General features: G+C 54.4%; 1 protein-coding gene across 1 annotated transcript in view; it reads right to left on the minus strand.

Annotated features, from left to right (window-relative positions):
• FIBCD1 (fibrinogen C domain containing 1) overlaps window positions 1-20,540 on the minus strand; it is a 37,483-nt gene extending 16,943 nt beyond the window's left edge. The window contains exons 1-4 of the mRNA XM_075015096.1: window positions 20,244-20,540; window positions 9,236-9,712; window positions 3,673-3,832; window positions 28-164 (exon numbers count right to left, since the gene is read on the minus strand). Coding sequence (XP_074871197.1) covers window positions 28-164; window positions 3,673-3,832; window positions 9,236-9,712; window positions 20,244-20,315 — 846 coding nt within the window. The 5' untranslated portion in view covers window positions 20,316-20,540. The remainder of the gene's footprint in view (window positions 1-27; window positions 165-3,672; window positions 3,833-9,235; window positions 9,713-20,243) is intronic.
• Between the last annotated feature and the right edge of the window lie 4,436 nt (window positions 20,541-24,976).

The following is a 24,976-nucleotide window of genomic DNA, read 5'->3' on the forward strand; positions in this document are numbered from 1 at the left end:
GTCGGAGTGACTCAGCGGCCGACTTACCGTCCACCCCCCTCCGTCCGTCGTCATGTCGCAGTAGACCTGGAAGCCTGAGGGGTAATGAGTGGGGAAGATGGAGTAAATGCCGTCCTCTTGTTGTCCACTTGTGTAGATGTCAAAGCAGTCCCGGGGCCGTGAGCCTGGAGCATGGCAGGGGAGGGATGGGAGAGCAACACAGGGTTAATTAATTGTTTAAATTAGAGCCTCGCCATTCAGTTCTGGCTCTTCCCACCACTGCCTGAGCTAATTGACCACTCACAGGCCACTCAACTTCCTCTCATCTCATTGTCTTTCCCATACAGCTTGGGGCAAGTGGCGTCCTAGCCGAGGTCGCAGTGGCCTGGTGGCGGGGACCGTCAGCGGCAGTCTGTGGGCCTCTCTGCTTCAAAGCAGTTGCTAACACCTCATGTGCACTCACTCCTCTGCCAGCGCCACGTAACCGGGGCCTTCCTACCAAAGAGATGAGCGCAACGGAAGGGGCTGCTTGCTCCCAAGCTAGGGAAGGGTACATGCTGCATTGGAGGGGAATGCCTGCAGGCAGCATAGAGCAGGTAGACAGGGGATGCATGCACAGTGTGTAAGTACAGAGCACACAGTACTGGGGTGTGGTGTTAGCGTGGATGCGTCTAATTGAAATTGAAGTTGACATTTAAATTGAAGCATTTGGATAAACCCCAAAAGACGTTTCGGGGGAGGGAGCCCAGGGAGGGAATTGATCTTCGAGGATTTCAAATTTTTGTCTGATTCAGAACCAAGCCAAAGTTCAAATTCGGGAAATCCTTTCCCCCAACAGGACAGCTGTCTTCTGCGTGGCCCTGCACGCTACAGGCCGACCACAGAGGAGGGAATGCTAGTGAGGCTGCAAACCTAGGGCTCTAGAATTGAAGCTGCCTGGGCGTCCTTAATCCAACCCCCGGGGGGTCCTTAATCCGACCCCCTTGTGCACACGCGGTATAACACAGTCTTTAATTACACAAGCTCACATTTTTCCCATAGAAGCACTTTGCTTCATTACAGGCACAGGATGAATGGCTCTCACTTAATGAGAAGTTATTCAATATTTCTCATTCGTCAGCCTGTGACCTGGGCCTTATTTATTGCACACTATTTACCCTGCAGTGAAGACAAAATGAACTTCCTTGTTAGCTTTTCCGTGATGCTCATCACCATGGTACCCAGGTGCTTCACAAACATCCACTGACTTTCACATCGCTGTCTGGCAAGTGGTGGCTTTATCTTCGTGTTACAGAGGAGAAACCGAGGCACGGAATGTGTGCTGATTTTTGGGTGCCTGGTGTCAGCCATCACACAGGCAACATTAATGGTAGCATTTCCTAATCTCTGAATGCTTGATTTTGCAGCCTTAATAATTGTCTTAATTGCAGCCTTAATAATGGTTGTTAAAACAAAAAAGCGGTCCAGTAGCGCTTTAAAGACTAACAAAATAATGTATTAGGTGAGCTTTCGTGGAACAGACCCACTTCTTCAGACCATAGCCAGACCAGAACAGACTCAATATTTAAGGCACAGAGAACCAAAAATAGTTATCAAGGTTGACAAATCAGAAAAATTGTAATCAAGGTGGGCAAATCAGAAGAGCAGAGGGGCAGTAGGAGCAGGGTGGGGGAAGTCAAGAGTCAGATAAAACAAAGTAAGTAAAAGAGTCCATATAATGACCCAGGTAATTGGCATCCCGGTTCAAACCACGTGTCGAATTTGAATATAAAAGAGAGCTCAGCATTCTGTCTTTGTTAGTCTTTAAAGTGCTACTGGACTGCTTTTTTGTTTTGATGTTTACATGGTTCATCTGTAGGGTTGGAGCCTTTAGGTCTGCTGCACACATTTGCTGCTTGAGCTAACTGGGTAGCTGGTAGCAGTAGTAGACTGTCATCCTCTGTGGATTGACCCTAATGCAGCAATTGCAGGGAAATGGCACTACAGAGTATGCTCAGTGTGGACAGATTCTTTGGAGAGGTTAGATGCTAAAATCTAAGGGGTTTGCACAAAGCTTGTGCAAACGTTTGTTTCAAAAGCTTATAACTTGGCCAAATTTGGGCAGCTTTTTGTGGAGCCAGCAAACGGCACATCCCTGCCCCTAAGGTCCAAAATCCCTGCCAAATTCCATGTCTCTGCTCCAAAGCATAAGGATGCCAGAGCTTTTCCAAGAAAAGGATCTCTTTTAACACAAGCAGAAACAGTGTACCTATTCCTTAGATTTGATCTCAAAAACTTTGGCATGGTTTATGTTGGAATTTTTCAAAAAAAATTCAGCCTGAGACCAACACCTGGTTGGCCCAAAGGTTTAAAGTTTCTCAAAGTTATAAGCAACTGAAAACCAGGTCTTAGCAGAGAAGTGTCATGTAATCTTAACAATAACAATGTGTGATGGGATGTGCAGCCATGCCCCATGTGTCCCCGGTAACGGGAAGTGGACGTGGCCTTCGCAGCAGGACAGAAGGGCTCTGGGATAGCTAGGAGACAGGAATAGTTCTCTGCTGCAGGTAGCAAAGAGGAGACACTTGGGTCCCTCTGGTGCCTGATTTGCTAAAGGTGATTACACTGTCAAGAAAGGGACTTGTACATGGTAGCAAACCTGTGCTGGGCTGGGGGAAGGGGCGGGGAGCTGCGTTTCACTCCCCAGGGGCTTGGGTAATTTCTGGAGAACGGTGTGACTGTTTGTGGGGGAGTGGAAGTTACCATGTCTGCGGAGGAGGGGTGCATCAGAAGACCCCAGATGATCTGGGGCCAGGATGAGGGTGCATATCCCAAAAGGAAACCAGGACCCCATGTGGGACTTAGCCTGTGGACCCTCCCGCCCAGGGCTGGCCAAGCTGCTCACCCAAGGCCTGGCTCCTCCTTGCCCAGTCAGGCTGGTGTTCCTGCTCACCTGTGCCCCGCCTGCCCTGCTCCGAGGCTGGGGCTCGCATCTCTGCTGGCTTGAGAGCCCTGCCTCCCCTCACGAAGGTGGCAAAAGCAAACAGGACAAATGCCCAAAAAGGGGGCTCCCCCTGGCTAAAACTGTTGGGCTGGGAGTGACTGTGTGTGTGTGTGTGTGTGTGTGTGTGTGTGTGTGTGTGTGTGTGTGTGTGTGTGTGTGTGTGTGTGTGTGTGTGTGAGAGAGCGAGAGCGAGAGAGAGAGAGCGAGCGAGCGAGCGAGCGAGCATGTGCACATTCTGGCTAGCTAGTGCAAATCCTACAAAGAAACACCTCTGTGCTAACCTGGGTGGAGCACCCCATGTGAGAGCAGTCAATGGGATACTTTGCCTCGGTGACTGAGGACAGGCGAGAGCCAGCCCCATCCAGCTCACTAGCCTGCTCTGGAGCTCAGCCAATTGGGCCACAGCTCTGGGGTTGGATTGGTCCCTAGAACACAGATTGTGGACTTGCTTCCTGCCCTGTCCCCCCGAGAATCAGCCCAGCACAGCAGAACAGGGCCCCGGGCTCAGAGTGCCCCTCTAGGAAACGCCAGGCTTCGCTGGACCACTGTGAAGCAGGGTCCGTCTCACTGTAATGCCCTGGCTGCACGGTGGGTTTCGAGCTGGCCTGGCCTGGTCTGGGCCTTGCTGCGAGGGAGCCCACAGTATCGTCAAGGCTCTGTCCCTCCAGTTATTGGCCTGAACCGTAGAAAGGAGAGGAGGAGGCTCTCACCATTGGAACATCCCCGGGGCCGGGCTCCACGGGCTGGAGGTCTTTGCAAGTCAGCCTTGAGCCGAGGCCTAGCCAGGCCTCGATCCTTCTGCAGGGTGTCCAGGACATCGCTGACAGAGCTCACCAGCCGGGCCATGTTGGTTTGGCTCTCGGAGAGCAGCTGGCAGGGGAGAAGACAAATGACCTGAGTCGCCCACCAGTTCCTGGCTCTACTTCTTTCCAAGGCAGCACTGAAAGTTTCCCTCAAAGGCAGGTGCTGAACCTGGCAGTGTCCAGCAGGCTGATCCCCTCCCATCCTGCCCCAAAGCATCTACATACAGCACCCTCTGTCTCAATAGACTTCCTCCAGAGCAAATGAAACTGCTTGCAGCTGGACTTGAACCTGGGACCTCTGTGCAGGAGCCTCTGGCAATTTGTGCTAAAAGCCCCCAGGCTCTCAGCTAAGGCTGCAGTCTCATTCTTTCTCTACGTAAGTGGTCTGGAGGGTCACATTGCCCAGTGAACTCCATCCCTAGGTGTGTGTTACACAATCACTTCACCTTTCATACCCTTGAGATTCTGCCACTGACAGGGTGCATACCTCCTGGGAACAGGGATACAGATGGCATCCGGGAGCCATTCTCCCTACTGCCTGCGTGAGCATCATCACCAGGAATGCTTGGCCAAGAGGCAGGGGGGCTGCAAACATGGGGTGCAGCTAGGGCACCCACTGAACCTCCTATTTCATCCTCAGCCCAGATAATATTTCCTGTACACAGTGGCAGAGAGGTCGCAGGGTTCATATGTAGCTTCACAAAAAATAAGCAGTCCTGTAGCTCCTTAAAGGCTAACAAATGTATTTATTAGGGTACGAAAGTGGGTAATAAATAAATTTGTTAGCCTTTAAGGGGCTACAGGACTGCTTGCTTCCCACACAGGCTGTGTCTACAGTTGCATTCCTCTTTTGGAAGAGGAATGCAAACGAGGGAAATCAAAAATGCAAATGAGGCACTGATTTACATATCCCATGCTTCATTTGCATAATCTCTTTTCAGAAGAGATTCTTTTGAAAGAAAAAATGCAGTGTAAATGTGGCTCTTTCAAAATTAAAGCCTGTGTTTGAAGGAACCCTTCTTCCTATCTTGTTTCAGGAAGGAGGGTTCTTTCGTAGATAGGGTTTATTTTCAAAAGAGCCCTATCTATGCTGCTTTTTTTCTTTCGGAAGAATTTCTTTTGAAAAGTGATTATGCAAATGAAGCACAGGATATGTAAAACAGTGCCTCATCTGCATTTTCGATTTCCCTCACCTGCATTCCTCTTTTGAAAGAGGCAGGCAAGTGCAGACACAGCCATAGTGACAGTGGCCTGGTGGTTAGTCAGGGCCGCTGCATTCTACATTCAGCTCCATCACTGTGCATGGACAGCAGGTGAAGATGAACCTAGGGAAAGCAAGGCCCAGCTCTGCCCCTTCCACCCTGAGGCTGGGCCCCTTCTGCAACCTTCCCTCAAGCGTGACCAGGGAGCTGGGCTCCTGTGCTGCGGCCCCAGCCTCGCCAGACGGTGGAACATTCAGGCAATTTTGGGAAGGCAGTACCTTTCCTTGCCTGCATTACCTGCTCCTATGTTGCTGTGTGAGCTAGGGAATATGTCACATGCCTCAGTTTTCCTGTCTGTAAAATGGGGATAATGAACACTTCCCTAACTCATACAAAGAGTTGGGAGGTGTCACTTATCAGAGTTCGAACAGGGCTTTGAACATGTAAAGGTCTTTTCTATGCTGCTACTCTTGGGTGAAAAGGGCTGCAGAAGGGTCAGAGGTGCACTTGTATCACCTTACAGTGCAAAATCTTTCAATTTTGCTGATGCTGAGCCCATACGTAGCCTTGAAATGTATCTAGCACAGAGCCGGGCCCAGGCAGAGACCGAGATCCCAACCTCAGCAAACTTTGGGGGAGCTCCCATTGATGCTCATGGCAGCAATTCTGTGGGAGCAGGATTGGGGTTCTAAGGCTATTCTGGCTTCACCAGGTGGGGCCTGGCCTCTGCAAGGGATAAGGGCAAATCCCAGATGAGCCTATGGCACATCTGAAAGATTAACTCTGACCTGCTGGAGCTCCTGACCCTGTGTCTGCTATATGGGGAATAAAAGGGGTCTTTAGCGAGAGACAGAGAATGCGCATTCCTGGTCCGTTTAAAAGTATCCGTCCCCTGCTGCAGCCAATGTGGTTTTGGCTTCCTTGAAATGACCCAAGCAGCGTGACAGTCAACCTCCGGCTCGGAAGTGGGGAAGGAAACCGGGGGACGGATGTTGCAGGAAATGTGTCCACACGGTGTTTCGAACTTCAGAACCAGGGTTCCATTAGCTGGTAAAGCCGTCCATTGCAGTGTCTGGCGACAAACTGGAAGGAACGGCGCTTCCCAATAGGATGGATACACCGTGTCGGCCATTTTGGTTTTAGGCTGTACAGGTCATGGCTTTGCATGTGCAGTTATCGACTGTCCCACTGGGAATTAATGTTGGATTCCTTTCCTACTCCCCTCCCCTGAGCAGGGTGGAATGGTGGCAGTTCATCTGAAGCTAAATGAAATGGAACGCGTGGGAACCGAAGAGCAGGTGTCTCCGGAAGGAGTGGTTAACACCCCTGAGCAACTCGCAGCTGTCAATCTCAAGGCCCTTCATGAGGTAAGGTTCGTTTTCAGCTGGGAAAACTGAGGTATAAAATGGTGAATGTGCTCAAGCTGACTGTGACCCGGAGAGTCCCCTCAATGGCAGCTGTAAGAGGGCCCCTATGCCAGAACTCTAACCAGGCCATGACGCTCAGTACCGCCACACACTGTTGTCATAATGTGTGTCTGAATGGTGTTTGTGTGGTATCGTATACAAATCAGTAACGCACTGGTCACTCATATTATTGTGTGATATATGTACAGGTGATGCATAAAGAATTCCAGCTGTGTGCTAGAAATACATCTGTAACAGGAGTTTTGCAAACAGCGCATAAACCCAGCCTGTCCAGCCTGTTTTCCCAGGCCTCCAATATAAACTGAGCCAGGTAACACCTCAGCGGACAATGAGAAGACCAACTGCACAGCCATCAAGCTACATGAGTTGGGAGAGAAACCACCTAACAATCATGTCAGGCTTGGAGCCCACGCACACAGGAGAGACAATGGACTCTGGGAAAGATAAACAAAGGGCCAAAGGCCAGCAGCCATTTTGGCATCCATCACCCAGGGTACTTCTACACTTACAGGGAGATGGACATGTTGGCGGTCGATCTTCCAGGGTTCCATTTCGCGCGCCTAGTGGGGATGTGTGAAATCCAACGGTCAGGGCGCTGCCATTGACCCTGGTGTTCAAACCAATCACAGGGAATAAGGGAAGCTGATGGGAGAGATTCTCCCATCGACCTTCTGCTGTGTGGACGGGGGCACAAATTGATTTTTAGATAAGGCAGCTCCCGCTATGCAATTCTCGCAGCAGGATCTGCACATCGAAACTCGGTTTTACCTCCAAGGGTAAACTTCCCCAGGGAAACAGAGCGGAGTCCATTGAGCTCAAGTGAAGTGGATTCTCTTAAACTGAAAACCAAGTGTATCTGGAACTGACTTGCCCTCTGCAGAAGTGATGTGCTAGTCAGCAGAAAGTGGGTTTTGTTTTCTTTTATTTATAAGCACATGTGCGTCTTGCTCGTCTTAGCTGCTCTCGCTTACATTTCTGTTCTTCATTAAGAGTCTTATTCTTGTTTTATTAGGGAATCCTCTCCGGGCTGTACTAAGCCAGTGCTTTTAGGTTTGCAAAAGTTCTGTATGGGGTGTAGACCCCTTTGGAAATCTTAAACTCTCCAGAAGTCTGTGGACCACAGGTTGGAAACCAGCATTAAACTGAAGTGTCTGTCACCCAGCTGGTGAATGGCAGAGCCAGGATTAGAACCCATCTCTAGGGAGCCCCAGGCTGCTGGAACAAAAGGCAACTGGCTACAAAACTGCAAATTGCGGGTGTAACTGAGGACACGTCTACAGACCTGCTCAGGGTCGATCTTCCAGGTTCCCATTTCACACGTTTGGTAGGCACGCATGAAATCGACTTACCGGGGTCACCTGCCAACTCCTGTACCCCTTCCTATCGTGGGAAGTAAGGGAGGCTGACAGGTGAATCTCCCCCATCGACCTTCCTTAGTGAGCATGGCCAGGTAAGTCAATTTCAGATAAATAAGTTGATTCTAGCTACACAACTGATGTAGCTACAATTGTGTATCTGAAATCGACTTATTTTCCTAGTGTAAACCAAAACTTAGAGGAGTGGGTGAACACAGGTAACTACGGGGCTGGGCTGGGCTCTGCCTCTTTGGAGGCAGCAAACTTCATAACTTCTGTGAGTGTCCAGCAAGGAGGGCTGGACTCTGCAGAAAATGGTTTGGGGGAGACTCGGGCTGGAGGGGCTGTTAATGTCATCCAGCAAGGAGTAAGTAGACTGGTGGAAGCTGGGGTGAAGCTATTGTGCTGTGAGCAGGCTGCTCGTGTCAGGGCTTTCAGACAGCTGCACAGCGTAGAGGGAGCCAGAGGTATCAGGCAGGCAGTGACACAAGCCCTTAGCGGCCTGGGTGAAGCTCCAAAGCATCAGTCACCCAGCAGGTGAGTGGCAGAGCTGGGATCAGACCCTGACTCGAGGGAGCGCCAGGCCATCTGGACAAGAGACAGCACCTGGGCTACCTAACTGCACAGCGGGGATGTGATGGAGAGGAGAGGGGTCAGCTGCTTCTGGGAGCTGATGAGGACAGAAACAGTAGTGATGGGCTGTGGCTGGAGAAACGTTCCAGCTGGCTTGTCATGCAGCAGGCTGATCAGGGAGCATGTGAAGCCACCCTCTCTGTAGGAGGAAGGCTGTAGGGATCAAGGAATCAGTCCTTTGGGATTGGCCCTCCTAACGTGAGTCTTTGAATCATCCAGTTCCTTTATATTACTCTTCGTTCTCCTGCCCTCCTTATGCACCCCCCATGCCTCCCCTCCCTCGCTAGCAGCACACTCAGGCGATGTCAACACTAGGCAAAGGAAGTCAACCGCAGATACACAGTTCTAGGTATGACAACGGCGTAGCTACAGTTGACTTGTCTGCGCTTGGCTTACTTGGCCATCCTTACTGACCGCGGTCAATGGGAGAGCTTCTCCCGTGGACCCCCTTGCATCTCGCAACCCGGAGCAGGTTGATCTTCTGGGCTAGTGTAGATATAGCCTGAATGAGACAGGATGGATGGCTGCTCCCCGCTGCAGCTGGTCTCTAGTGGATGAGAGCAGGGCCCTTGAGGTGATCCTTGCATTCCTCTCCTGCAATGGGTGCCCCTTGGCAGAAGGGTGGTGAACCCAGAGGTGGTAGGAGACTGGTGCCCCGTGGGCAGCTCACAGAGGGGTTCTGACCTCACCCTCCCCAGAATCTCAAGCTACTGTTATTAAGGCTGGAACCACCCTGCAAACGGAGCCCTCCCTCTCCCACACCAGGCTCCAGTTCCGAGCTGCGACCAGCCAGCACAAGCAACATCTGGAGACCTTTAGCCAGTGACCTCCCACACTGGCAGGTGCTGCTCACCTGTATCAGCCGACCCTGCTCGCTCTGCAGGGCATTGAGCTCCTGCCCCATCACGCTGTGCCCCTTCTTCAGGCTGTCACAGTCGGCTCTCAGCTGAGTGGTGTGGGTCAGGAGTTTGGACACCTCATCCGCCACTGTGACCAGCAGGGCCCGCTCCTGCCCCTTGGACGACTTCATCTCAGCATCGTGGTCTGTCATGGCCCGCAGCAGGGAGGACTGGAAGCCTTCCAGGCGGGTGAAGCTCCCGGCTTGGTCCGGACAGTTGGGGTCGATGAAGATGTTGATGCGGGAGCTGTCCACCTTCTCAATGGTGACCAGGGCATTGGCCTCCTCGGGGTTGGTGCTGATGATGGGCGGGGACTCCGTGACGGGCGTGTGATAATGGTTCATGAAGAGGATGGCGCCGGTGACGGTAACAGCCAGGAGGACGGCCACAGACAAGAGGACGGTGCACAGGATGTAGCCACAGCTCATTCTCTGGGAACACAGAGTGCGTGAATGGAACTCGTGGGCACAGTTGGAAGGGTTAAGTTCATGTATAGCAGAGAACCACACCGGTCAGACGCCCTACCCTTCTCCTACCCATCCCCCGGCAGCCCCATTGAGACCTCTTCCTTCCCATCATGGGTCAAATGAGATGTCTCACCCAAACCCTTCCCTGCAATCTCCCAGGGTAACGTCTCTTTGCATTAGTCTGGGAACCAGCCTACATTCTCCAACTGCAGCCTGGTCTCTGTGGGCCGAAGTTGGCTGGTTCTGCGTGCAGGGCCCATGGAAGACGAGTGCAGCTGGTGAATTCTCTCGCACCGTCCAAGCACCCTGCACAGCAGATTCTGTGCTGCAGCTAAAGGAGCCACAATGTGAATCAAAGTGGAGTTTGAGCTTTTCCTGAGTGCTCTTTACGTATTAACGTTCCTTCAGCTGATCCTCCACGTCCCTGGGAGCGAGAGGAAGGAGGTTAATTCAAAACATTGGCTTGTGCCCTCCCAGCTCCTGTTAGCAACCCAAAGTGCAGGAGGGCATCCCTCTTAATGGGCACACATGCTCCTGGCTCTCCAGCTGCTCTCCTCTGGGAAGAAGCCACGTTCCTCTGTTTTAGGTTCCCTCTCTTACACCCCGCATCAGCCAGCCCTGCCCCTTGACACTGGCCAGCATCAGGCATCCCTCCCACCTGGAACTGAGGGTATGGGCCTCACTGAGCTCTCAGCCCTGCACTGACCTACGTCATGAGAGAGCAGCAGCAGAACTTGGAGTGTCTGGAGGCATAGCTTGGTGGCTAGAGCATTGGCCTTGTAAACCCAGGGTTCTGAGCTCAACCCTTGAGGGGGCCATTTAGTGCATCTGGGGCAAATAGATTTTAAAAAATAATCCTTCAGGGATGGTGCTAGTCCTGTTGTGAGTGTAGGGGACTGGACTTGGCCTCTGGTGGTCCCTTGCAGCTCTGAGCTCTGGAGGAGAGGTGAGTCTGCTCTGAAGCGCTCTTGGCTAGGACTCAGGCTCTGGGTTCAGACCAGAGGTTTGTGCCCATCTCTGGTGTGTGCTAAACCTCTCCCTTTGGGCAGGCCTGTCTGAATAGTTAGCTTTTCCTAGACTCCATCTTTCAGCAGTCCCTGCTGAGCTCTGCTCCGTCTCTGAATTATGACTGTGAGCCTTAAGCAGGAGGCAGGGCTGTGGAATGTCCACCCTGAAGCAGGCCCCTAAGCAAGCAGCAAAGGCAGGTGGCTGCCTAGGATGGCCCTAGCGAAGAGGTAGGGGGGACAAGGCGGTGTATACTGCTACACTGCGCAGGACAGAATCTCACCTGCTTGTGTGCCTGACAGCACTGCCCTGCAGAGGCAGGAGGCCTGTAACAAGCATATGTGACCTAAGTGCCCTTGGGTGCTGCGATGTGGGAGAGGAAGGCTGGGAGTTCGAATCCCCTCACTGGCTAGCTGGCAATGAGTACGAGGGCTCCACGCATGTGTGCCTGAGTTAGCAGCTGTTCGAGTTTGTGCAAGTCAGTGCTCCAGGCAAGAGCAGGCACTCCTGCCTCCGGGGGAGCATGGCAGGGGGGAAGGGCACTGTGGTCAGGCCAAAGGGGCAGGGATGGGACGGCTGGCTCAAATCGAGTCATGTTCTTATACAACTCGCATCACTGTGGTGTCTCTGCCCCTCGTCCAAGGCCCCCGTGGAGACAGACTGGGGTGGTGCAGAGGCAGGTGCTTGCGCTGGCTGTCGCAGTGCAGGCCCGTGAGCCTAGAAAGGGGATTGGGAAAATGAACATGTAAAGGTGGATTCACATCCAGTTTCTGGCCTTGGCAAGGGTCCTAATGCAGAAGGCAAGGTACAGCCTGGCCTCTGGAGCCTCTGCGCCTCTTCCCCAGAAGCCAAAAACCAGGGAGGGCAGGGGGACATGCTGAAGGGAACACAGCAGGGATTTAGCTGTGTGCAGGGGAGACGGGTGCGTTCCCACCTCGGACCTGCTCCACGTCGGCTAAAATAACCAAGAGGCCGACAGCACAATGTTCAGCGGGAGGGTTTTGACTCAACACTCCGTTTAGAGGAACAGCGAGTTCATCCTTCCTTCGGGGCCAAATGCTCCTCTTTCCCCCACCAGGAGCAAAGCTGGTGACACTGGACCTTGCACCAAGAGGCTGGAGAGGTCAGAAATGTCCCCATGTGCCTTCTTCCCCTGGCAGCTTGTGCGGACGACGGGCAAAGGACTGCTCCCTGCCAATCGGTGTCTCTCTCCCCGTGTTGTCTCTTCCCCCACTACCTGTTGGATTCATTGGAGGGATTCTTGGTCTTTGCAAACTGCTCCTGCAGGGAAGTTCTCTCTCGCACCAGGCTGATCGCCATTAGGGCCAGCTCCCATCTGCCCTGCCATCAGCTGCCTGGCACATCCCAACTGCATTAGCTCCCCATTTTTCCGCTGGCTGCCTCCCCCTTTCATTACACCTGCAGAACTGAGGCTATAATTTTCCTCTGACCCCAGCTGCAGCTGTCACAAGGAATTGAGGGCTGGGAAAGTGTTGCATATTCAAAGAGACAAAGGCGACTTTCTCCAAGAACAAGACAAAAATTGCTGCCTCTGCAAAGATTGCCTGGGCACTGTCCCCATCCTGCTTGTCTAGCTGGAGTGACACCTTTCAGCCGTCCTTCATTCACAGGCCCACAGCCATTTGCATGAAGGTGACTCCAGCTGTGGGTTGGATGGGTACATGGAAGACAGAAAGGAGGCCCTCCCAGGACCCCAGCCAAAAATAACTCCCTGACTATCGGAGACACAATTCAGGATGGATCTATCCACCCAGAGAGGAGCAAAGCAGCACATGTGAAACACACCAGCACTTGGATGTGTGGGAAGACGGTCTGCAGGGACTGCTGTAAAGAGGCAGCCATGCACTTGTCACAGACTCCAGCTTTCTGTGCATTAAAAAGAAATGTGTCAAAGACAATGAGGCAGGCTTTCAGCGACACGACAGTTTACCACGTTTGCTGTGTGTTTGTAACATACTAATCCAGACCTAAGTGTGGGGCAGAGGGCCTGTATGTTTATGGAGGACAGTTTGAGGTTGGGCTGGCAAATCAAAGCAGAGCTGGGATGGTGTGAGATTTGGGTGCCCTGGGGTCATTTTCCATTGCTTAGAACTGGAGGCGCGTGGGATCTGTCCCATTATGTCAAGGAGTTGGCTCTTTGGAAATAAGGTACCACAGAGAAATGGAGGCCCAAGATGGAAAATATGGAGTCCAGATTACAAGCGCTCTCCCACCCTCCCCTGGCATTTAGCGGTGATTAAATCTGGGGTTTTAGTTAAAACCCACCCTGAAATGGCTAACCAAAGAGTTCAGCCAGCTCCACCAACAGGAAGGCAGGCCTGATATTTCCAAGGTGAAAGTGTAAGAGGATGAATGGGAGGCCATTTCTATGTGGCAGGAAAGATGGCGTCCGAGTCTGCCATTCCATTCACCATTAGCTATCAGTTAAATGCAAAGCAGAATTTTAGATTCTTTCCCTTGGCAGAGGAAAATTTAACCTCTCAGTGGCCCAAACTGAGAAACACCGGCCAAGAGCAAGGCCAGGCACACTGGCATGGATCCGGTTATGACATTTAGTCTGGACTGCAGATGGGCAAGGCAGCCTGATGAACTGGTGCCAGTCACACAGCCTGTTTAAAGCAGCAGTGGGCTGTGCTGGTGTGAAACGGGAGACGCGCTGCCTCGCCCCCTTCCGTTTCCTAGCTGTCTGCCCTCGAAGGAAGGATCCGCGCGTTGCTTTGACTGCCAGATCGTGTTCCAGGAAAGAAAAAGGTTGTGAGAAGAAAGCCCCTCTCTGCCGCTCCGGGACCTGAGTGCTGCAGAAAGAAGCTGTTTCACCGAAGGGAAAAGTCGCAAGGTTTTGATACAGGGGCCTTGTCTCAGCCGCCTAGCTGCCTGGGAAGCAAGCAAAAAGCACAAGCAAAAAGACGAAACAATGTTCACTCCAGGCAAATCTCTTGTAGGTTTGGACCTGATGGGCTAGCAGAGAGCAGGCATGTCATCCTGAGAGAGGACCTGCCCGGGACACACTTAGATCACTGAGGCTATAAAAGGGCCTGACTGGCTCTTTGAGGAAGGACAGACTAGGAGGGAAAACACGATTCCATACCGCCTCCCATCTCCCAGGAAATCCTAATTGCTTTCACATTGTCCTCTCCAGCTCTAAATCACTCCACGCTCTTACCAGACTGCCAACCAAGTTGGCAACAGGGAAGAGGCTGGACCTGAAGATTCTGGTAAAGCAGAGCCCAAGTACTAACCAGCGCAAACACAAGTACACCTCCACTGGCAAACCAAGAAACTCCAGCTTTGTCCAATGTTATTCCCATTTCCAGCCAGCTCTGGGGGCGCTCCGAGCCTAGCTTCTCCCCCAGCCCCATGTGCAAGGGTGTGCGGTGGGGAACGGAAGAGGAGATCCTCCATCACAGACAAGGATGTGCACGCCTGAAGACTACAGAAAGGCCAGATCTGAGCTCAGGACAGTTTTCAAAGTCCAACAGATTCTGCCTCTCATGGGTGCTGTTCACCAGCAACATGATCTTCGATTCGGAGAAATCCACCAAGCTGACGTCATGAAATCTCTTAATTTGGCAAATTTTTACATAGGCCAACCAAATGCAATGTGCAGTGTTCCCCCTGCTGGCTGGGCAACAGCCATGTGCTTAAACCTATCCACCACCCCATCAGTCTCTGCAACAGCCAATACATGTGCCATGAATGTTACTATGCCACCAGTCCTTTTGCATTGCACGGCCCCATCTTTCCACGTCACTGAGCCATCGGCACCTCCCGCAGAACCGAGCAGGGGACAGTTCTGAGGATGCTGTCGGGCCCCTGGTCTGCCAGGCAATTCCAATGGGTTAAAAATCTTCATTTAAATTTTTCCTAGCAAGTGGTGCAGCTTCTTCCCGGGAGAGTCCCATGAGAGCTGCCAAGAGAACAGCCTTGTTCTAGCACAAATACAAATGACTCTGACACAGCACACTCTGAAATATCGACAGCAATACTGAGCAGCCACCGCTTCCCTTCCTTTGATGCTGACGGAAGAAATAAGGCTGTAGGCTGAGATGCAGGAAGTAAGCCGGACACTCCAAATCTCCGCCAGCACGCCTGCTCCTAAATTCGGGGTCATACTGAGAGACAGCCCCCAAATACTGACTCCAACTCTGACGGCTGCTCTCTCCATCTCCTGGCCTTTTCTTGCTCGTTTCCTGGCTCTTTGGAATCACCTTGCAGGCACGGGACCTGTGATCTATCCTCTCGGTTGTTGTCTGCATCCACCTCCTCACAGCCATCCACCTCTCAAGCCCACTTCTCCCATGTCACCTGTTGTCCTTTCTCTGCATCAGTAACCTATAGGACCTTCTCGTCTTCAACCTGTGCCCCGTCTAATTCAGACCGAGGCCAACATCTGCAAAGCAGCCTAAGGGATTTGGGAGCCCAAGTCCCATTACTTTGTAATGGCGACTGAGTGTCCAAAGCAGGTGGAGGTTTTCAATATTGCCAACGTCATTCTTGGCAGGGAGTGAGTCTCAGCTCTGTCCTGTTGATGTCAGGTCTGTGTGTGGCATCACAGACATATCCAAGGGCACCAGCGCACTGGTGCAGAAGGGCATTGCCAGTTGACCTTGGATTCTTCAAAGCATTTGGCCCGTTTTTCCCCCTCTCTCTCTAAACACCAAGGTCTGCTGGCAAATATGTGTTAGCAGACACATCCCCTGCATGCCTATGAAGGGACTTGGGCTATGGACTGGGGTTCCTTCGAGCAGCTGAGCTGTGTGATTGGTTGCCTACGTCCCACAATGCTGTTTGTGCTGCAGCCTGGATGACCCATCTCTATAAACTAACTTCTGTCCGGGCAGGTGCAGAACATGCGTAGACTCCCAAGGTAACACAGCTCCACGCTGGGCCTAAAATTTGCTGTCTTTGATCAGAACTTCACTTTCATCAATTGTCCGGTGAATCCCTTTGACTCTAAAGGTGGCCACTGGCTGAGACCAAACACCAGACGAGCAGCAGCACAGGTCTAACCGGGTGTGGCAATTCATTGTGTCAAGCAAAGACAAAAAGCTGCAAAATTCATATCACTGTGACGTGCCCATCGGTTCTCCCCAGCTGCCGCTCCCATGCACAAGCAGGGAAACCAGCAAAGGAAGTCAAGTACATTTCAAACTCTTCTGAAAGGGAGGAAGAGAAACTGTTGCCATTTGCCCATGGAGGAACTGAACTGGTGAAATGGAGTGGCAGCAAGGGGGGCGCTAATACCAGGGCTACAGTAGTGGGCTGGACCAGCAACCCTTCTCCCCACCTCAACTGCACAGGGGCTGGAGCTGTAGATTGGCTGGTATTTTGGTCAAAGAGCTGGGTCACCATGTGTAGGACCCTCTGAAACTCTGCCATGTAAGCTGCTGCAGGAGGGGGGACACAGAGAAAAGACAGCATCCACATGGGAAGTAAAGGAGGCAGCTCAGGAGCTCAGCTGGCAGAGGCAGCCAGACCCAGGGTGTGATGTGCGAATGCAGGGCAGTGTTCAGACAGCCTGTGAGGGTAGTGGGGGTCACCCTACACTTGGGGTCCCACCTTAGGACCCTACTGTGTCTGACTCTGATCCTTGGGTCTAAGATGATGCTGAAGAGGAAACCATCTGAAAGGGCCGGATGGTGCCCTAGAGGCTATGTTAGCCAAAGAGCGTGACTGCCGGGGACTGAGCCCAGGACCTCTCTGCAGAGACTGTCTCTGCAAAGGACCAGACACCAGCAGTTCAGTGAAGTTTAGGGCCATCTACCCTCCCTCACAGCACACACTGCCTATCAGCCTTGCCACAGGCCTGCCCATGCTGAGAGGGAATTAGGGCTCAGAGACAGCAGACTGATAGTCCGATTGCAGCTTGCTGAGACGTTCCCAGCAGCAGGAGGGAAGATGCACTTGGGACTTATGGCTTTGGCGGGCGCGGAGGCCACCAGCAGAGCCCGGGCACCCCTCAGCTGGTGCGCCATGTGAGCTGGCCAGCGTGCAGCAGAAGAGGGGAGCAGCGCTCATGGCCTGCTTGCTCTCTCGCACACGTGCACATACGCCTGGCTGGAGGAGGAAGAAGCCAGAGGCACTTAGTGGCTGGGGAGCTGCTGCTACTCTTCTGACCTCACCAGCAGGTGTATCTGCCCCCTCTGGGAGCGACAATGGGGAACGGCTGGGAGGAGCGCTGGCCTCAGGCAGAGGGCAAGGAAGATGCTCAGAAGTGTCCTTAGAAGGCAGATCCTCTGGAGCCAGCAATGCCAGCGCTGGGGAATGGGCCTTCCTGGCTGTTTAATTTATCAGTTACCAGGTGCTGGGACATTGCCCCAGCAACACAGTCCTTGCCACATATGCACACTGATCCCAGCAGCATCATCCAGCACGAAACCATGTCCCAGCCTCAGCCAAGTGCACTGAGCTCTGCCTTAGGCAGCCTCTCCTCACCTGCACCCAGTCCCAGGCAGCCCCCTACTCCTGGGGTGGTGCGCTCCCTGCTCCTGAATACACTCTAGCTTCCTACTGCTGCTGATTGTCCTGCGCTTCACATCCCAACAGAGCAGTTCTCATTGTCCAGCCTCTCCTAAAGGGGCCGCTTACACAGCATGTGCCTGGCTAGAACAAGCCCCTCTCCCCTGCCACTTCTCATCGGGTTCTGGCCATCTGACTGGCCTCTCTTCCTACGTCCGCTCCCGATCGCCTGGAGGGCGAGCACATCAGGGCAGAGAGCGCGGCTTTATTCTCTCTGAGCTGGAGTCATCGTCCACCTTGTACCACCTGCAGTCCTGGCCGGCCCCTGGCATAGCTAACTGGCACCGCGGAAGAGCTGGGCTACAGGGCTGTCCGTCCAGGTGCATACCCAAATGCCCCCTGAACCAAGGGCTGCCACCGAGTTGACTTTGCCCCATGGTAGCAGGATCCCCTGCAGCTCTGGGTCCTTGCTGCTCCTCTTCAGGCCAGTCTGGCCGACGGTGCTGCCTAGGGTGGAGTCGGTGTTTGGCCTTGCGGTGTTATACACCACCATTCTTGTGTTCAGTCAAACAAAGCACTAAGTGATCACCACCTGTGCTCTGTCCTGGGACATCTGCTGTGGCTCAGACCGGCTGGACCAACAAGCAAGGACCCCCCCCTCAGTTCCCCCTCATCATCCCCCCTCCAGACAGCTCCACTGCCCCCTGCTCCTACTTTGGTTTTGGGTCTCTAGACCATCTGTGGATTTGCCCCCAGTTCACCTCACAAACCTCTTCTCTCCCCCACCCCCCCCCAGCTCCACCTGGCTTCTTCTGTCCTTTCCCACAACCTTGGCACCTGTGGCATGAGCACTTTCCCCACAGCAGCCATTTCCTTATGCAAGCAACCTTGCAGCAGGACCTGGTTGCCCACAGCAGTTTCAAATGCAATCTTGTTTGACGCTGGATTGACAACTGAGGTTTGCAGGGGGGCAGCTACAGCTTGTGCCCTCCCCCCGCCTTCCCACTACTGACAGCTCCTCTCACCACTCTCAACTGGTCTCAGCTAAACTAGATCTTCAGTTCAGGACCCTCGGGGTACTGGCCTAGCAGTGGTTAATTTAGCCACCCGCTCTCTTTACCTGGCTCTTCTCTGTAATCCAGTATAAGACAGACCCTCCCTGGTAGTGCTTACACCCCATCAAGCTCTTGCGGGAGTTGGGGAGGTGCTACAGAAGACAACAGCCAGAGACCTGCTCTGTGAAGCAGCCAGCTTGGGTTTAAAAGCATAAGACCCACAATGTGCCTGCCTTCCAATGGACTCGAAGCAGCTCAATCCCAATTCCCCTTCAATCTCAGCATGAGCTGGACACGCGGCTCCCCTAGGCTGCTTTGACAAGCCCAGCTTTAATTCGTTCTCCCCCGATTATTCTGTTACGTAATGAACACAGTAGGGGGAGGGAGGGGGTCGCAGCCTGAGTAGGGAAATGGGGACGGCCAACCTGACCGAAGGGAACCTCATTTATTGCCAGCCTGGGAAGCCCCAGCCCATCAAGCTCCTGGAAGGGTGCTGTGCTCAGAATCTGGCCGCCTCCTGGTGATACTTGTCCTAGCCAGGGGGTGACTGTAGATGTAGGGAACTTCTGCTGTGGATGAGGTGAGGAGCCCCCAGGGCTCAAGTCAGGCAGAGCTCCTGAACTAGATGGGGGGAGATGCTGCCTGGATGAGTAAAGGTGAGACGGGAAAAGCAAAAGTCTGGAAGGATTCTGCCCCTTGTCCTCAAACGGCCCTTGTCATGGCTGTTTCTGCTACTCCAGCCCCGCCACGTATGACTGAGTGGCCCATGGCGGCAAGGATACAGCAGGAGAGGCTCGGCTGGGGGTGGCTGAGGACGTGGATCCCTTCCTACCTTTGGGAAGGTCAGGTCCTAACTGCCAGGGTTCCCCTACAGCCCTGACTCCATGAGTTCCATGGCTCCTTGTGCGAGGCCTCAGCCCAGCATGCTGGGAGCTGGAAATGCTGTACGAACATCAGTTTCCTCTGCCTCCTCCAGCTCATCCTCCCCTTCGCTTTCCTGCTTTCCCTCCCCACTCCAGGATCAGTTGGTGCTTTGTTCCTTGCAGTGCTCTAGCCCTTGGCACAAGAGGCAGGCTCCCCTCAGAGGCACACTGTCCCCCACAGCCTCAGGCCGCCTTGCAGCATGTGTAAGTCCACACACTCTTAGCTGGGGGCAGAACATGCATGAAGACTGGTGCCTGCACACACCAGGCCCCAGCCCTGACTTGCACAAGGATTCACAGGTACATGTCCAGCCAGGCTGGGCCATGCACACTGCTCTTGCACGGGGGCCTAGCAGTGCGAGCAGGCTCCAGCACATCCTCCCCCAGCGCTGCAGGGCCAGGAATACTATTTGAGCCCCCTTCCCCCCCCACCAATCACCTACACCCCAACCCTCTCCCCACCAGCTCACCAGGCAGGGGCTGGTGCCACCTCCAGCAGGGAGGCTGGGGGGAGAGTCAGAAAAGGAGCAGGGCCAGGTCTGCCCCAGCATGGGCTTCACCTGCCCCAATCCTCATTGAAAAGTGAGGGGAGGGGAGGGCCGGGCCTGAGCAGGGGTGGTTGATGGGAGGAGGCTGGGGCAGCCGCTGGGGTCCCTGCCGCCCGGCTCACCCTCCCTGGCTTTCCCCGCGCGGGCGGTGACCCTCACCGCCAGTAAGGAGCCTAAATGACTCCGGGTGAGGATGCCACTCGCCAGGGGGCGAGCACGCAGCCTGCCGCCCAAACCCCAGCCGGGCCGGCCTGCAGGGCGCTGCCCGCCCAGCCACCCTCCTGGCTCGCTGGTGGGGGGCAGGTAGGGGGTGTTGCGCTGGGCAGGCAAAGGGGGGCGCTGAGAGTGAGTGTCCCCTGCCCAGCACCCCCAGCGGAGTGTGGGGCTGGGGCGCTGCGTCCCCCCTGCCTGGGCCCGGTCCCGGTCCCGGCTGCCCCCCGGGAGGGGGAGGGCGCCCAGCCTCCCCGTCTCTCCCGCTGCTCACCTGGGGCTTCTCCTGCGGCCCGTCCTCCAGCTGGGACGCGCCCCCCACGGATTTCCACCGTTCGTTGACCATCTTCCGGGCCGGGGCGGGGAGACGGCAACGAGCCGGGTCCGGGGGAGCGGCGGGAGCCCGCCCCGCTGCGCGCCGCGTCGGGCAAAGTTTGCGGCGCGTTCCGGGCTCGATCCGCAGCCGCCCAGCGCCCTCCCCTGCCCGCCGGCTGCGCCCCTCCGACTCGGCTGGCGGCGCCTCCCTCCTGCGCCGCCCTGCCGGAGCCTGGGGGGCGGGCTGGCCCCGAACTTCGCCTCCCCGCCCTCTCCCTCCAGCTGCCTTGATCTGACCGGCGCTGGCCCCGCCCCGCTAGAGACCCGGGCACCGTGTGTGTGTGTGGGGGGGGTCTAACCCCGCCGCTATCTCCCCGCCCCGCCCCCAGTCCTACCCCTACTGCCCCCCCGCCCTGCTCCCCGACTTCTGCCTCTCACCCCTTCCTCCCCCTGCCCCGCCCTGCCCCCACTTCTACCCCTCTGTCTTGCCCGGCCCCCCTCCCCCCAGCCGAAGCAGCCCGCTCCAGGGCAGGGAGTAACTCGCCCCCCCACCCCGGTTGTAGCTGGGCAGGAAGCGCGGCCCGGGTGCCGCCGACTGGGAGATGCCCGGGGCCGGTGGCTCAGCAGCAGGCGAGACCGGCGGAGCAGGGAGCTGTCAGTCCCAGCCCCTTCCCGCGCCCCGGCGCAGCCCCCGGGCCAGGGGGCATCCGGCCGCCGCCGCTCGCCTGCTCCCGCCGCTGTCTGAGCGCCGCGGCGTGCTGCGGGGAGCTGCTGCCATCGCCAAGAGCGGCCGCGAGCGAGGGCACAGCCGCGCCGCAGCTCCCCGGGGCGGGCAGCCCAGCTGGCACCTCCCCGCCGCGCCTGCAGGCCTGGGGGTGGTGGGGGATTCCTGCACCCAGCGGGGAGCTGGCCCAGAGGCAGTGGGACTAGGGGGCGCTGTGCTGTGCTGTGCTGCGCTGCGGGGAGGGGTGGGCTTGGCTCAGGAGGAAGCCCTGACACCCTCCCGGTATCCCTGCACAGTGCGGGGGAAGGGGACTGCAGATGCACCCCTCCACCTCCACTTCCTGCCAGCTGATGTGCTGGGAGGAGGCATCAGCAGAGACCCGGGACAGCTGAAGCTTCAGGCTTCCTGGGCTGGCTGCATCTGCAGTTCCCCAGCCTCTTCCAAGGCTGGGCCGTTTGAATGGTACAGAACCCCCCACCCCCACCTCCCTTCCTGTCTCTGGGCTGGCTTCCAGGTGGATGGCCAGGCATGGTCCTCAGCATCAGTCGGGTGGAAAGGTGTGACTCCAATGCCCTCTATTGGCTGCAGCAGAAAGCTGTTACAAGGCCTGCTAGCACCTCTGCTGATGGCATTTTGGCTTTAGTTCCAGGATCAGGGATGTGGGACAAGCTGTGTTTTAGCCTAACCATGGGCAGTGGCTGGCGAGCCTGACATGGGGGTCATGCACTATGCAAGGCCTCACTGAGCAGGGCTACAGCAGAGTTGGGCCCAGGCTATAAAATTCCTCTCTGGAACCGGTCAGCTAAGGTGCAGGCGGGCGTGGGACTCCCAAACAGCAGCTGCGCAGTCCTGCATACAGCACGGTGCTGCCTTGCCTCTTGTACAACCTGCAGGATGGAGAGGCCTACAGTTACCACTGTGTCCAAACTAGCAGCACCTTCCGCTCCTCACCCAGCCAGCAGGACAGAGCCAGGTAATCTACGGGGTATGATTTGATTTGATTCCTGTTCCCCTTTGCTTCTTTCACAGAACATAACATTTTACCTTCCAGAGCCCTTTCCTGCCCCCACCTGTGTCTTGGTGGGTTTCTTGCATGTTATCTAAGCCTTGTGAGCATCTGCAAAGTAGATAAATATGGTCCTTACAGATGGGGAAATGGAAGGGCAGAGAGGTGCCCTGGGGGTCACAGCTACAAAGTCTGTACACATCTCATGCTGAGGTGTGGGGGCCTGGGATGCACAATCCTGGCAACTGTCCAAGCAGAGCACCCTGGACAGCCACATTTGGGCTCTGAACACCACCCCTGCATAGGGTGGAACCCTTCTGGGTCTTGGTCCTTGAGACAAGGCATCTGGAAGTGGAGGGAGAGACACCAACCCACTCTCTCATACAGCTTGTACTGTTGCTGGTGGTCTCTGCACATTTGGTTAGACGTGCTATTCTACGCAGTGGGCTGGTTCAGTAACGCAAGCAAGAGTGAAGAGTCTGTACTAAGGAGGGCCATATAAAGCGATGGCTAAATGCTCTGTCGTATGATGGTTATTGCAAGTGAATTAATCAGACCTCCAGTGCAAGCCTTGCTTCTACTGGCTGGAAGAGTCTAAGACCAGACAAAATTTGACATTGTTGTACCTAATGCTCTTAGACTGCAGATTCGCGTACCTGATTAACATGGAGCGTGCAGAGTGGCAGATTGAGAACTGCTGAGGAGAGAGCAGAGCAGCTGGTCAACCTGCTTTCCTCTCCCTGTAACTCGCCTGGAATCTGTTTCCTATGCTTACATTCAAGTTAAACCCTTGGCGAAGGAGATGGAAGTGGTTTCTTTGTTCCTCTTTGACACCCCACAAATTCCTTCCACCATTCCCCCCCCCCCCAATTCCCAGGGGTTTTTCTGGTTCTTGCTGAAAATCACGGGCCTGTTTCTGAGTTCACTTAACCTAGTGTAAATAAGATGTTACATCACTGAGAGGCCAGTGGCTTTACCTCTTGGTGTAGAATTGGAGCAATGCACAAAAGTTGCGAATCAGATGAGCGCTTGAGTGGCCATTTGCGAGATCCAGATGCCACCCAGCTGCTAAGCACTGGACCCACCCACACATGTCTCAGTTCACAGCAAAATTTATTCCACACGTGGATAGAAAAAAATTAAAGGAGCATTGCTGAGGCCGGTAGAGGGAAGGAGGAACAACCTTTTTCATGCAATGCACTAGTGACCTGTGAAACTCCTTGCCAGAGGATGTTGTGAAGACCAGAAGTTTAACAGGTTTCAGAAAAGTACTAGGCAAATTCATGGAGGTTAGGTCCATTAATGGCTATTAGCCAGGGTGGTGTCCCTAGCCTCTGTTTGTCAGAAGCTGGGAAGGAGTGACAGGGGAGGGATCGCTTCATGATTGCCTGTTCTGTTCATTCTTCTGGGACACCAGGCTTTGGTTGCTGTCAGCAGACAGGGTGCTGGGCTCGATGAACCTTTGGTCTGACCCAGCATGGCAGTTCTCATGTTAACCACAAAGGCCAGCGCACCACTGATTTCTGGGGACAAAACAGGACCAACAAACAAAAGCCATGAGTGAGAGTAACAATAAAGATAAAAGATCAGGGGTCAAGGGGGACACAGAGCAGAGCTTCCTTCTGCGCTTGCCGAATTCTGCTCTAGGGACATGACTGAACAAGGGAATGGAAAAAGGCCCCACCACTGCAGAGCGCCACCCCATCCAGCTTCCTCCTCCTGGAGGTGATACCTGGTGGGAGGGGGAGAGGATCCCAATGGGGAAACCTCAGCCCCAAAGGATTTTGTCTGCAGGCTGGAAAAGACAGAAACCATCAGCTCAAACTGGGCAAAAGGTGTTCAGCACTAGCAAGTCCACCAGCTTCCAGTAGAGGGCAGTAGTGCACGTACACAGGCGCTGGCTGTATAGCTGTGCTCTCTGGGGGGTTTGGAAAGCCAGAATGGCTCTTCATTAGCCCCTGTTCCTTAGGGACTCCTTTTTGGCTGCCCTGGGGGCCAGAATGATTCCAGAGCTGGTGTTCTCACTGGACGCTAGGAGCCTAGTTATCCAATCTGCTTGGGGGCCGCCAAGGTTTTTTAAGAAGTTGGGCAAACACCTGTCAGGGATGATGTAGATATATTTGGTACTGCCTCAGTGCAGGGGGCCGGACTACATCTCAGTCCCTCCCAGCCATATGTTTCTGTGGTCCCTGAAATCAGTAGACAGGAGTTGGGCAGGGCAGGGGGACTGGCTGTTCGTGCGAGAGGTTGCTGGAACAAAAGGCAGGGCTGAGCCACTAACATCCCTGCAATTTCAAACATGTCCCTGCAGACTTTCTGCAGGGCAGCTTCCTGTTGTGAAACTGCCCTTCTGCAAGTGATGAGGAGAGATGGTGAATTTCCTCCTGGAGCCAACTGGAAATTCCCAGTCTTAGTCGAAAAAGCAAACTAGCTCCAAGGACAGGGTTCCCGCTAACATTTTCCATCCGTGGATGGGATACATTTTGTTATGTGCACTCAGGCATTTGCAGCTGTGCGCCGACAGTAGAAACGTTTGCTTCTGGCTGAGGGTGCTTGGCTAATCAGCTGGATGGCCACCCAAGCACTCAGTTTACTGAGAACAGTGTTGAGGCCCCCCCACCCCACAACCTATAATTTGCAGCACATGGACTTCTCATGAGCTCCGTATAGGCTCTAACTCCCTCTGCACTTGGCTTTCCCTGCAAAGGACTCTCATGCTTATTGAATTCAGTGGGAGTCTGGCTGTTTACTTCAGTGAGTTTGAAAGTGGATTGATTAATTCCATCCTCTCTTGCTTTTAGTTCAGTTTAAGGCCAGATCCTGCAAGGTGCTGGGAGCTCCCAATTCTGACATCAAGTAGAGATGGAGGGTGCTCAGCACCTCGCAGGGTTAGGACCTCAAATGACAGGACTGCTGTGTCTTTTTGAATGTCCCTTGGGAGTGATCTTCTAGCACTGTCCTG

This window comes from Carettochelys insculpta, chromosome 21 (assembly GCF_033958435.1).
Source record: "Carettochelys insculpta isolate YL-2023 chromosome 21, ASM3395843v1, whole genome shotgun sequence".
NCBI classification, from domain to species: domain Eukaryota; kingdom Metazoa; phylum Chordata; order Testudines; family Carettochelyidae; genus Carettochelys; species Carettochelys insculpta.